Here is a 13,874-nt window from a genome sequence, read left to right on the forward strand (position 1 = left end):
CTATTCTTGAAACATCTTAAATGTCAAACAATTGAGGACTTGCACAGTGGCACCAGAAGAGGCTGCAGATGGAGGCAAGGGCCCGTGAACGATTTCTGGAATTGTGACATCTTTGTTCCTCCACTGGGATATTAATTGCCTTGATTTTCGTCTTTATTGTCTATAGAGCAATGCAAAAAAGCTGTTGGTTACTAGCCTCCCAGAGTTGAGATTATTCAGTGTGTAATAGGATATCCAGGGAGAGCTCACAGAGAGTAGAGCATGGTTAAGTAGAGAGGGATAGGGCTTTATGCTCTGGCCAGCCTTTTGAAAATAGTGAAACATGAAATGAAATAAACCGTTGGGTTAGGTCAAAATAACAAACGTTACTTTTTTCAATTTGTTTGTGGTTGTAACTGATTGGATTGAAGCCCTGGTAAATTAATAAATTGAGTATATAGCCTAATAATTCAGTATCGGCCTACCTTCCCTAGCAGGTGAGCTGTCAGCAGCTGGGAACGCTCAGTCCCTGGCGTGACTCTGGGCAGGGTTATTTACTGATGGACATCTTTAATGATTTGTCTTTTTCTTATTCCAGGATTTCCTTCAAATGCTGTTGGAGAGCATCCCAGAAGAAAGAAGGTGAGGACCGATTTAGGAATTAAGGGCCCAGTTTTATTTATTTATTTTAACATCTTTATTGGAGCCCAGTTTTATTTTTAATGTTAAAAATGACTCTGCCATTGTTTGGCAAGTTGCAACCTAGAAAGTTTAATCTTCCTCTCTCAATAGAGGAGGGACCTCCGCAGACAGCAGGAGTCCTGGGATGATCAACTAGGTCTAGAAATATTGGGAGTGTGGATTCTGGGAGCCAGCACACGCAGCAGGGGAGCCCCAGAGTCAGGAGTCCTGAAAGTGGTAGAGGAGGCAAGCCAAGGACACTCTGTGGCCTCAGCTGCTGTGGAAAAGAATGGAGGGCAGAAAAGTTCTAACAGTTAGGGTGGCTTGTTTTGAAATGTCTGAAATGTTTCAGATTTACCATCCTTCTTTTTTTAAAGTAAACATATGGGTTTTCTTCACGTAAAAAATCACATCAGATGTAGCCATTATTCCTAAGGTCAAGAACAACAGTTTACCTGTGAGAATTTTTCTTTTCTTTTGTACTTGCCCTGAAATAACTTTTCAGGTCCTCTAATAGAATGGAGCAGTTTCCTTAGGAACTAATACAGAAAAAGGAAAAAGAAAATGAATAGAAATTGTATATTGCCTCCTTAGGCTGTTACGAAAGTCTGTTTCTGAATGACGACTGAGCATTCTTTAAGAAGAACTTCTCAGGACACAAATACAGCAATTTTCGTGGAAGCCACAAGTGCATTTTTAGTTTTGGAGGTCTTCTTTCTTTTCATCCTCTTCCTAATAAGGTTATGGAGTTCATTTGGATGGCCCCAAGCCCTCTGGCTCTGGGGGACCTGGATTTTATCATTGCGAATATTTTTTGTGGACCCACAAAGAGACTTTTGTTGTGATTGTGGAAGTTAAGAGCAGCATCTCCATTGAATGGTGGCCACAACCACCAACCTTCACCCCTGAGAGGACGCCTTGCCGAGTTAGGATCACTTTTTCGCTAGCAGGCTTAAGCTTCTTTTTAAAATTCTCCTGAAGCGTTAAGGAGATTTCATTGCTACAATGAATGTATTTCAGCAAGTATACTAGAATATATTTTGAAACTGAAACATCTTCTTTCCTGCCAACTAATCTCAGAATCGAATCCAGCTATTAAAGCAGACTGTTCACCCTTTTGCCTGTGCGGCATGTTGTACCAATTTCATCCAGGTCTCCAAAGGCCCCACACCTACCCCTGGAGCTTCCAACCTTTGGCTCCATTGCAAACCGATCCTCAGGCACATCTGTTAAGCACGTGAGCTGTTCCGAACAGGACAGTCTTTCACTTTAGACCAGCCAGTTAGGGTCCTGGGGCTGGCACGTCTGTGTCATACTGCGTTTCCATTGTTCTCTTGCTTCGATGAATTTTAGCATTCTCTACTGAGCACCTCCCTTACCAGACTTTAGGCTGGACACTAGGTAACAGAAAGGAATCAATTCTATGCCTAGCCCTCAGGGAGCTCCTGGTCAACTTCTGAAGACGAAGATGTACGTGACACAGGTCATGACTCAGGGTAGGAGGTTCTCTGGTGAGCTTCAGAGTCCTGGGTGCATGGAGATACAGTTCAGCAGTCCTAGCCTCGAGCCTTCAGGCCAGAGGTACTACTGAAGGTTTTAGGTAGGGAAGTGCCGTCAGCAGGTTGGAAAGATACTCGGGGGAGGCAGCAGGGAAGATAGATGGGGGTGGGGAGAACTAGATGTCAGGAGACCAATTAGAGACCGGTACAGTAGTTCACTCAAGAGATCCAGAGCTGGAGCCGTGGGTGGGATGGTGGCAGTGGGCTTTGAGAGTACGAACAGATCTCAGGAATATTCCGGAGGTGCCACAGTTAAGACTTGGTTGATTGGTTGTGAAAGCTGAAAAGAGGAGTCCAGCGTGACCTGACCTTTCTCTCTTGGCCACTTAGTTACGTGCTGAGTGTAGAAGCCCTGGAAATCCAGCTGGTAGTTGTTTGGTCTCAGGAGTCAGTATGGGGCAGAGGGAAGGAAGGGAGGGTATCTGCAGTGGAAGAGCGGAGATGAGAAGTCATGTTTTAGACGTCTTCAGTGTGAGGTTTCAGTTTAAATGCTGATGAGACCAAGGAAAGAAAAAGCTAGAAGTGCTTAGAAGGAGATTCAAACAAATCCTGGGTGCCTGTCTGCCCTGGTAGAACAGCACCATATCCAACATGCCTTGCCCATCTGATATTCCAGCGGTACCAACAGCTGCGGGTTCTCTCTTTGCTCATCAGCTATTGTTGTTTGTGTGTGTGCATTCACGTGTTTGTTTTAATTCAGTACTTTTCCTCCCCCACGAAGCTAGGGAGTACTCGTTTGTAACTGTTACCTCAGCAATTTTCATTATCTACCCAAGCACAAATGACTTGCTCTGATCAAGAAAAGAAGTAACCACGTGTAAAGCTTTGAGGCATACACTATTTGCATCCCGCCACATAGGGAGGGAACTTATAAACGTAAATTACTAAAATTTAAAAACCCGTACAGAATGTAAGTTGCATTCCAGAACAAGAGCATTTTCTGTCTCAGACCCTGAGCATGGAAGCTCCTAAAGCCTTCATCCATCTAGAACTGTACTTCCCCAATTCTTTCCATCTTCTCTCAGTTCCTGGGAACATTACCGGGCCTTGCGCTTTCCTTCAGAGGCGCAGATAGAATGTGATCTTTAGAATCTCAAGAGGCCGAAGACAGAGCCAAGAGTGATAAAGACCTTTCTCCTGATCAGCAACAAGTTGATAGGCACAAGCAGCAGATCTGGTTAATAGTCAGTTCCCCATCCTTGCCACTCCACCCCAGAGATCAACCAAAGAAGCAATACACCACAGGCAATACTGCTTTCTCGCACACCCGGGTCTGTTTCTATGTACTGTAATATTACGAAGAGAGGAGCAACTGGTCACTTCCGCAGCCTTAAACACAGATTATTTCTCTAGCCAGCGTCGTGCAGGATGGCCAGCATATTCTCTCCCTTGCAGCATTAACTACACGTGACCACATTTAGAGCTCACAGGGTCCGGAGACCCCACTCCTAAAACTCAGAGCTGCCTTTCAGGACGTAGGCGTACAGCAAGGGAACTCTCCTGCCAGAGGGTAAAACAACTTGCTGTTCCAGATACCCAGGAGGTCTCAGTAATGAGGCAGAAGTACCGCTCACTAGTACAGAGATGGAGGGTGTGCAGTCGTGGGTCTGTGTACTTTTAGCTATCTGTATAAAATCAATTTCCATAGTGATCAGACATGCAGAAGAGTAATTTCCTGTAAGTTCTGGATCCCAGCGAAGTGGAAATGCTTCTGCTTGTCTGTTGTGATTATTTAAGCCACATGATCTCAGAGGGGAAAAATTCACCCTTGGCTCTGACTCTGAGTGTCTTGATTTGAAAAAGTCAGCTTTCAGCTTTACCACTGCTATATATCCAAGCTCAGACCTAAAAATTCACCTGTACTGTCATCTCAGTAATTATGATGAAAACAGCCAAAATTCTGTACATATTTTTTCATAAAACATACAGCCCATTTCTTTCCTGAAAGTTCAGCATTTTCAAACAGTCTCCCATAATTTCCTTGGGAGGTAAGGCTACTTATACTACCTTAAAAAATTGTTTCTGGCAGATGGAGTTAGTGCTTTGATCTTCCTCTCATAGTTTAACATCTCATTCCACGTTAGGAATCTGTAAACAGGCATCAGTGCAGTTTGATGTCTGTGCTGATACTGGGAGTCTAGAAACTGAGATCCTTTCTTTAGCCTGGGCTGACTTTGACTGGTCTTCTTATACTGCAGTTTCTCTATCTGCTAAAAAGCCGCACAACCATTGACACCCACTTCACGAGGATATTATGAGGAATGAAGTGATAATGGTTATAAGATGTATTGAACCTTTCCAGGGGAAAGCGATCTGGAAACACAGGTTCTCTTCATTCACAGGAGAGTGTCTTTTGCTCCTGGATGCAGCTAAACAATGAACTCTCCTGTCCTCATGCTTCTGCCCCTCCCAAGAGTCTCCCTATCTCTTTGGAACTGTAATTGAGGGATGGACACGCAGGGCAACCGCAGCAGCGGCCAGGTTACCTTCAGCAGGAGAGATGTGAACAAGAAGTCAGCGTTGGTGAGAGCCAGCGCAGGCCTTCTCCTCCTGCAGGCTTGTCTGCATGATAAATCGTGAACCAATGTATTGTGGATTAATTTCCTGAATTAAACGCAGAAAGAAAAGCGAGGGCTTTGCAGCCAGGCAACACAAGTTTGAATCCCAGCTCTTCAAGCACCATCTAGGAGGCCCTGCATAAGGCCCTCAGTCTCTTGGACCTTTATTTGCTCAACTCTAAGATGGGGATAATAATATTGGTCTTGTACAGAACCTCACGCCTGATAGACATCCACCGAATGTTTGCCGCAGAGAGAAGCTTTTGCCTGTTCTCAGTCTTCTCCGGTGAAGACTTGAACCTCAGTTAGTAACATGCCGGGACTCGACTCCCCAGCCCCCGCCCTCCTCCATGCCATCCCCCCGCCATGCCACCGCTAAAGAAGTGTCTTTAAGCTAAAATTCCCTGAAGGAAATTTATGTCCCTGTCCTCTTACTCACTCCTCCGTGGACATGCACAACAGCTGTTCACCATCTTTTGTAAAAATCGCTTGAAAATGGCTCTGAAGTCACTCCCCAGACTTCTCTTCTTCAGGATATTTAATCCCAGTTCCCTTGACCTCCCCTGTGGGTCCAATGTGCTTAGCCCTTTGATCATCACTACTGCTTTTTTCTAAATCCTTTCTAAATTCTCTGTCTTAAGTTGTGGCAGGTTTAAGAATGCCCGTTTTCCTAGAATCCGCGGCACAATGAAGCTCAGTTCCGAGTCGGACACTTGCTGCTGCCTTCTTGGGTATCACCTGAAGGATGGGTGACGGGAGCTTTTGGCCCCAGGGCCCTGGACACAGGAGTGTCTCTCTTTGGCTGGAAAGGAAGTAGATGAATGAGCTGCTTAGACAGAAGCACCAGTGAAGGAAGGACAGGGAAGAAAATGGACCCTTGCTTCTGAATCAGGGCAAACAACTTAGACTGCCAGCAGGGCCTGCACAGCCGCTCAAACCCCGGGGCAGCAACCCTTCCCACCCGGGTGCCAGGCAAAGGTGCAGAAGGTTTGCATTCGTTCCAAACAAGAACAGGCCTTCCACTGAGCATAGTCTTCAGTGGAAATTACAAGATTTGTCTTACCTTCCAGCCTCACCAATGTCACTAGAAAATAAAACAACCTCAGGTCTCCTTGGACACTTCTCTAAGTGGCCCTTCTGCCCCACCTTCCTCCTCCTAGCAGATCAGTCATGCCAGTTGAGGGCATTTCCAGTGCCTCTTTCCATGGCCAAGCAAATAAATCAAGCCCAAGAAACCAAGAAAGAATCATGATCTTGATTTAAGGTGCTCTGAGAGATGCCTCCTCTCTTCTCGTCGCCCCCATCCCCGGCCCACGTGCATGTGCACACACACTCACACACAGACACCTGAGGGCACACACGCATGCACGCACGTGAGCACACTCACACACTTCCACACTCTCACAGCCTACAGAGGGGACTTGGCCATCTGCACTGAGGGTGGTGATGTTAGATGACAAGAAATAGTGGGGAAAAGCCCAGGGATGGTGGTACCTGGCCTTTCATAGAGGCACAGCCAGTAATTCCGCTGACCTGGGAACTGGGCAGACAGCCTAGGGAGGTGGTCACCTTCCCCTTATTCACTTCTGGCCTCTTCCCTGCCTGGTCGTCCCACAGGTGGGCATCATCTTGAAAATGAATCCAAACCGGTTTCTTTCCCTCTTTGTATTTTCTCTGTTTTGAAATAGCAACAGTTGCCTCCTTCGGCAATCTTTGCTTTTGCCCTGGGCAGGGAAGACAGAGGCACACAGGTGACTTGCTTCTCAGTGGAGAAGCAAAGGAAGGGACAGTATCAGTCAGCCCCGTATTCCCCAAGCCCACCCCACTCCTTCCCTCCCTCCCTTCTCACTGTGGTCCAGCCCAAAGCCCAACCAGCACAGGTGTGAGGGGGGTACTTGGCCTTCAGCACCTTAACTAATGCAGACAGCATTGTATCTTTGCACAACTTCTTTACAATTCCAAAGGGAGGAAGAGGGAATATTACATATATGTAATATAGTATATAAAATTAAAAAAAGAATACAGAGCGTAACAACTTGGGAATATCCTACTGGGAAAGGTGATTAGTAACTTAAAAAGGAATAATCTTTATTGAGTCAACAATGAAATGTGTTTTCATTCATGCAAATAAAAAATATCTATGGGGATCCTCTCTTATGCCAAGAATTGTTTTAAGTGCTGGGTTTAGGGAAGTGAGTAAAACAGACTTGGACCCTGGACTCAGAGAGCTTTGAGCCAGTGAGGAGACAGTTAAAAGTCAAGTAACCAAATCAATTGCAGTCACAAACTGTTGACGGACGCTGTGCCACAGAAGACAGGAAGCATGGTGGGTATGACACACACAGCCTGGGAGAGGCTCCAGGAAGGCCTCTGTGGTTAGAGAGACTAGGCATGAGCAAGAATTATCTAGAAGCCAGGGAGGAATGGCTTAAACTTCAGGAAGACAGTCTGCTGAGCCTAAAAATATTGGTCACTTAGTACATTTAAGGAGTATTTAAATCAGCAGGGCATGAAACCAAAAGATTTCAGCTTCCTTTGGATCAGACGTAACAAGCAATCATAATATTTCAGATAAAGCAGAACGAAGGCCTGCTTGAAAACAAGCAGCAGAAGCCATGTGTGCTCCATGGCTGTGAGCCTCTCAGGGCTCCAATAATGATTTGTATCATTTTTGCTTGCTGTAGCCCATGGTCACCATAAAGTTGGAATTTCATTTTGGTGTGCTATAGTGTTCAGATTTCACTTTACTCCACCTCTTTCCAGGAAGCAGTCACGCCTGCTGTGTCCCATGAACATGCCCTATCCTCCTTGAATGGCACTCCCAACCAAGAAGTTCCTCTCAAGACATTAAAAGCACCTATTGTGGTGTGCCTTTGATTCTTAGATTTCATTGTGTGCACTCTCTTTGACTGGAGAGGAGCTGTACTGAACATGACTGGGTCCCCCTCCTCACTTTAACCTGCGACAGTGTTGCGCTTTCTCCCGATTTCTCTGGAAGATTGATGCGGTGATGTGCCCGAACAGTTGGAACCATTCTGTGTAATGAGTGCTCTGTAACTTTTTCAGTCCTTTACTTTTTGTTGTTGTTGTTTTATTTTTAAAGGCTTGAGTTGTCTGTTGAAAACATCTTCCAAGACTGGCTGGAGAGTTCCGGAATACCACAGGTGTGCTTAAGATAACTGCTTCCCGAGAGTCTGTGGAGGACAGTAAGGCTTGTGTACTTTGCTTTTCATATTTGGTGTATCCATCATGACAGTGATTTATCTGTATATACTTACAAAAGTAATCCTCTTGCTGAGTTGGAATATCCCTGAGTCAGGAAAATGATGGTCTCCCACCCGCTTAGGCCTGCACGGTGATGTGTGCCTCAGGCCTCTGCCTCTAGTGAGCGTGGTGCTGTAGGTGGACGTTCTGGTTGACCCTGAACTGAGTGTTAAATGAGGTCTTGCAAAGCGTGGCGTATACTTTGGGCGGTGTCACCCGGCAGCAGGTCAATGCTGCCATCGGGCCTCGAGCTCTGCCATTTGGATGCAGCCACATACACGTGAGCTTGCTTGCCTGCCGCGTCCCTCGGACCGGGCGTACCCGTAGTTTCTCCGTCGTCACCCCTGTGCGGCTGCCCTCGACTTCCTCCCCTGGCTGTGCATCTCTACCTCCGGCTGCTCTTCTCATCTGAGGGAGCAGTTTAGATTCATTTCTCTGCCTTAGGGACCGGGACCCATCCCTCCTTCAGCTTTCCTTCTCTCCCTCCCTTTCAGCCCATGGGCAACTCTGAGGGAGAGACGGTTCCCAGGCCTCCCTCGCTGCGAGGGGATCACCCGGCCTGGAGCCTTCTCTCCCTTCCGCGCTCCCCGGGTCTTGTGCTTCGCGGAGCCTGAAGGGCAGCCCCGAGGGCCGACCCTAGCTGGAGCCTGGGCCCTGAGAAGTCCGAGGGTGGCGTCCTGGATGCGGCTGGTCAAAGGACCCTGTAGGCCTGCAACTCTCCCAGCCTGGGCTGGCCCCCGGAGCAGCTGCAGACCCATCATAGTGGGCCCTAGCGTCTGGGAGTGGACCCCCAAGGTGGTGAGAAACTCTGCCCCGGGCCCAGGCAAGCAGCGCTGTTAGCCTGTTCGTTTCTGGTTTCATGACCGGTTATATGAGCTTCCCCTTGGGAGTGTCTGAATGTCAATGAAGGTCTGTGAACCATGAAATTAAGGAACAGAAGGGGCTGTTCTCCATTACCTTTTCATCCCTCTACTCACATCTTTGTCCTGTTCTACCACACGGGGGGAAATGTCGGCCACCAGCCACCATGAGCTCATTCCTAAAAAGGACGCATTGCCTTCGGTTCGGGAATGCATGTCACCTGTTAAAACTTGTTTGTGTTTTGGCCCAGTCCTTCTGGCAGTGAAGAAGAATAAACACGCAAAACAAAATGGGTGGAATAAGGCAGCACCTGGTCCTGGGAGGCAGTGCTTTCAACTCGTGTATATTATAATGAGCTCCTGTGATTTCTACGTCAGTGGCTTCCAAACCAGGCCACTAGCTGAGTACAAAACTCCCGGGAAACAAAGTTAAGGTTTGTCTGAACCTAAATAGCCAAGCCTTGCTCTTCTTGTCTCCGATGGGGCTGAGGTGAGGTCTGGGTATCCCGCGAAGCCGTCTGCCTTGTGTTCCTAGGCCAGGCTGTTGCAAGGCTTCCAGACATTCTTAGCAGGGCCTGGAAGCTGGGAAGAGTTGGGAGCTCAAAGAGCAGAATCCCACATTTCCTGGCCCAGAACAACAAGGCCACTGTGTTCAACAGTTAGCCCCGAGGGAAGAGAAAAGAAAGAGTCCTTAATCGAGTGCCCAGAAGCAGGCGCACCCCACTCGGGCTGCAGCACTGGGGCTGACCCGCTTGCTCCCAGGAGGCTCTAATTTCCCCTGAAGAAGAAGAGGCTTTGCCACCAGCAGGAGGCTTTTGCTTTTCATTAAAAGGGGGAGGGGTGCGTGGAAGGGAGAGATTTGCCTCTGAGCGGTACGTTTTTTCCAAAGGTCTAGTTGCATTAGTGACAGCTTATAGCATAGACAAGCATCTCCGCTATAAACTGACGAAACCTGCTGTCAAAACACAGCCAGGTGCAATGAGGCCAACCCGGCTATAAATTGTATTTAAGACCCAACTGGTATTTCCTTGGGTGCTTAACTGTTCGGTAAAAACAACAGCGTCAGACAGAAAAGACCCTGATTTAGTGCACATCTCTCCATTGGTGAATGATCAGACGGCATCTTTTCATCTCTTCACCCATTTTCTGCCATTATTTATGCAGTTGATGGTGATTTACCTGCTCGCAGCCCTTTTCGCTTTCCTTGAGAGTTCCTTCTCGTTTCCACTTCAGTGAAAGACTCTGCGCCCTCTTGTTGCAGGAGCCTCACAGTGAATGGAACACCTTGTTCTTTGTCCCCATCATTATAATATAAAGTTACTGGTGTGTTTGGCCTGGAATGACAACCAGAGCACTGAAATCGTTCTGATGCTCTTTGTTCTCATTGAAAATTTCTGTTCACCAGCAATTGAAGTCATTCACGACAAAAGAGTCACGTTCTACTGGTGAAGTTTTCATTCTACAGGTTACAGAGGCTTTTTGTCTTCTCTCAGGAAGGCTTGCCTTGGGGTTGGCCTCCATTTTCCTTTCTGCCCACATGAATGGAAATCATTTTTTTTTAATGTGGAAATAGCTTCAGCAGCTATAAAAGTAAGCATGAGCCCCAAAGAAGTAAAAGAAATTGGATCCAAACCTCTTTAAAGAAACACCCAACTCTATAAACTTTGACTTTGCAAACAGACTTAAAATTCATTGTGTCGTTGGAATTATAGATTATTTCTTTTATGACTTTTTTCTGACTATAGAAGTATTACATATTGAAATATAAAAAGTTTGTAATAAGAAAATTAAAATGACCCAGAGATAATTTTTTGATAGAAATCCTTTCAGTCATTTTACTGGTCTCCCTTTTCAAAAATAAAAATGATATGTTCTCTGTAGCAAGTTCAAGCACTACCAAAGTATAAAACATAAAAGCTCTTGCCCCTTTCAGTCTTACTCTGCAGAGATAATCTGTGTCTGGTATGTGTCCTTCCACACATTGTCTGTGCTTTACATTATGTAAATGTATATCCTTTAAAAAAAAATGGAATCTTATCATCCAAACTTAAGGTTTTCATTTAAAAATATATCTTAAGCAATTTCCCATATCCCTTGATATAATTCAAGAGCAATGATTTTTAACAGCTGCATAGCTTTCTAATAAGTGGTACCATAATTTAATTTACTCAGACCCTCCCGACTGTTGGAATAGTATACGTTATTTCTAAGAAAGTTGCCCATTCTGCTAATTTGACAGTTCTATAAATAGATTTTTATTTCTTTTCATGTTTGCCCAAAGATCTCCTCCCACCACCGGCCCATATGTACATATATTCCAATCTTTTTTTTAAACATTTCTATGCAAATACGTTAGAAATAACTTTTCTCCCTCCAGCCCTTCCTCTTTACTTCTTTATTTTAGTTGTTACAGAACTCTCTGACTCCTCCCTTTCTTTGATTTCCTGCCCACATTACCTGATATCCTTATGTAAATTTATAATTTTCTTTCCTTTCCTAGCACCTCCCCCACTTTTTCATTATATTTTGCTTGGACTAGTGCAGTAGCTAGTTGCTCTTTTAGCCACCAAGCTGTCACCCTTTCCATCCATCATCTACATCAATGCTAAGTGAATCTTCCCCCAAACACAGCTTACATCCCTCCTCACCAGAAACTTTTTCCCCATTTAGAACAATCTCTTTGGCTTGCTGTTTGAGGCTGTCAGCAGAACTGCCCCAAGCTACCTTTTTAAACTTTATTTTCCACCACTGCTAGGCATATGCCCAATCATAATTATCAGTCTCCAAATAGTTATGAGCTGAAGTTTAATTTTAATATAATCTAAATTTAAATTGAAAATCTAATAATACTGTCATGGTTTGGAACAACATGGGTGTGTGAATGAATCCACTTTTTCAACTGTCAATTCTATGAAATCTAAATTCAGACCAAGCATTTCTGAATCAAATTTAGCATCCAATTGAGACAGACTATGAAAACACATCAGATTTAGATGACTTATACAAAAAAGTGAAGGTAAAATATATCATTAAAGTTTTAAAAATATTGGCTACATGTTGAAATGATTATACTTCGGATACATTATAACCCAATGTATACATACCCAAGAAAATATATTATTAAAATGAATTTTAGCTGTTACAGCTTACATTTTATATGTGGCAATTAGAACATTTTAAATGACAAATGTGGCTTGCATATATTCGTATTGAATAGTGATGCTCTGAAGCTATTAGTTGAGTTAAAATCTGAGTGCATAATGCCTTAAAATCCCTCACTGAATAGATATCATTGAAATCATCTGTATTTTGGTCACATGTATGGATAAAGATGGAGCTGGCCAATCCACAGACGCCCTTCAATCTGCTCTGATGGCATGGGTGATCATAATGCACGGGTGAGGGGTCGGACGCTGCTTTCACAGCAGGCGTTCATAAGGGTATGAACGAATTACCAGCCTCTCTTCAGTTCTTAATGTCAACTCCCAGGTGACCCATTTCCCAAGGTGCCAACAAGTAACACAATAACGCCGGTGAACCTCACAGCCCTTCTATGGCTTGGGCTCCTCTTTGGGGAAAGCGCTCAGCAGCCTTCAATGGCAAAGTCACGGGCAGCAGTGGCAGCAATGGGGATAGAGAGGGTGGGTAATGGCCAATCACATAAAGCGTCCTAGAAATAGGCAGGAGTCAAGCTCCCAGGCTTTAGAACATCAGGTTATTGTGTCATCTTGGAAAATGCCTCTTCTTTCTAAACAAACACCTGCAAGTTGCCAAAGGCCACACAAGCAAATGATGCAAAAGTGAAGTCTCGTAGGGAAAAATGCTGCAGTCACAAAATTGAGGAAACTTGATAAGACATGACGCAAGAGGTGCATGTCGTTGGGGCCGTGATGTGCTTTTAGCACAGAGCAAGCCAGGTGGTTTGTTAGAGGAATAACTTGTAGGCTTCTTTTAGCACAGATTATGTACTATTATCAACATAACTTAAAGGCCCATTAGGATGCTTAATCTTAGTGGTGTCTATAAAAATTCTACATTTAATGGTCATTCAAGAAAACTGAGACTGGTTATTTTGCAAATTCCAGAGAAATCATATTTTTCAAATTATATGTGTTATGAGATCCTTGGTTCTTTTATATCAATAATAGCCGTGGCCATAATGTGGTGTGGGTTTTGGGCTCCTAGTAATTTTGCTGTCATTCTTGTTCAGTGGTTAGATTAACAATTTCTAAGTGACTAAACATCTTGTCAGGGATCCTTGGAGATACGTTCTCTGTCCTCACTTGGGGCAGGGCCTGCATGGTCGATGAGTCACCACTGTCAGCGTTCATCGAAGTGACGGCCCCTCTTCCCACAAGCTCCACAGAGTGATATACTGCTGGGCAGTCACAAGAGACGAGGAGAGATTTTATTGAAATACTTTCATTTTTAGCCTAATTTTCTTTATTTCTGGCATCTGTGGCTTTGTGCGCATATTAGTTAGCTCAGGCTGCCATAACAAAATACCAAACTAGGTGGCTTAAACAACGGACATTTATTGTCTCACAGTTTTGGAGGATGGAAGTCCAAGATCAAGGTGCAGGCAGGTTTGGTTTCTCCCAAGACCTTTCTCCTTGGCTTGCCGATGGCCACCTTCTTGCTGTGTCCTCACACGGTCTTTCCTCTGTGTGTGTAGAGAGCTGTGTCTTAATCTCCTATTCTTATAAGGACACCCGTCCGATTGGATGAGGCCCCACCCATGTGATCTCATTTTCCTTTAATCACCTCTTTATGGGCCCTGTCTCCAACACAGTCACATTCTGTGGAACTGGGGGCTAGGACTTCAACATGTCAATTTGGAGGGTACAAGTTTAGCCCACAATAATGCTGATTCCCAATATTTCTCTGATTAGTTCCACATTTCTTGTGAATCCTTTCAAAGTGACCTATAAAAATCACTCAAGTCAACCATACTGTATTTTATTCCCTTATAA

At 44.9% G+C, this 13,874-nt stretch overlaps 1 protein-coding gene across 2 annotated transcripts in view; it reads left to right on the plus strand.

Moving 5' to 3' along the window:
- Positions 1-13,874, plus strand: part of AOPEP (aminopeptidase O (putative)) — a 359,340-nt gene that overhangs the window by 245,324 nt on the left and 100,142 nt on the right. For both annotated transcript variants that reach the window (XR_009564370.2, XM_030832878.3), the window contains exons 10-11: positions 578-621; positions 7,881-7,941. Coding sequence is in view for 1 of the 2 variants with exons in the window: in XM_030832878.3 (XP_030688738.2) it covers positions 578-621; positions 7,881-7,941 (105 nt within the window). In the remaining variant the exon portion in view is untranslated. The remainder of the gene's footprint in view (positions 1-577; positions 622-7,880; positions 7,942-13,874) is intronic.

Source organism: Globicephala melas, chromosome 6, assembly GCF_963455315.2.
Source record: "Globicephala melas chromosome 6, mGloMel1.2, whole genome shotgun sequence".
Taxonomy (NCBI): Eukaryota; Metazoa; Chordata; class Mammalia; order Artiodactyla; family Delphinidae; genus Globicephala; species Globicephala melas.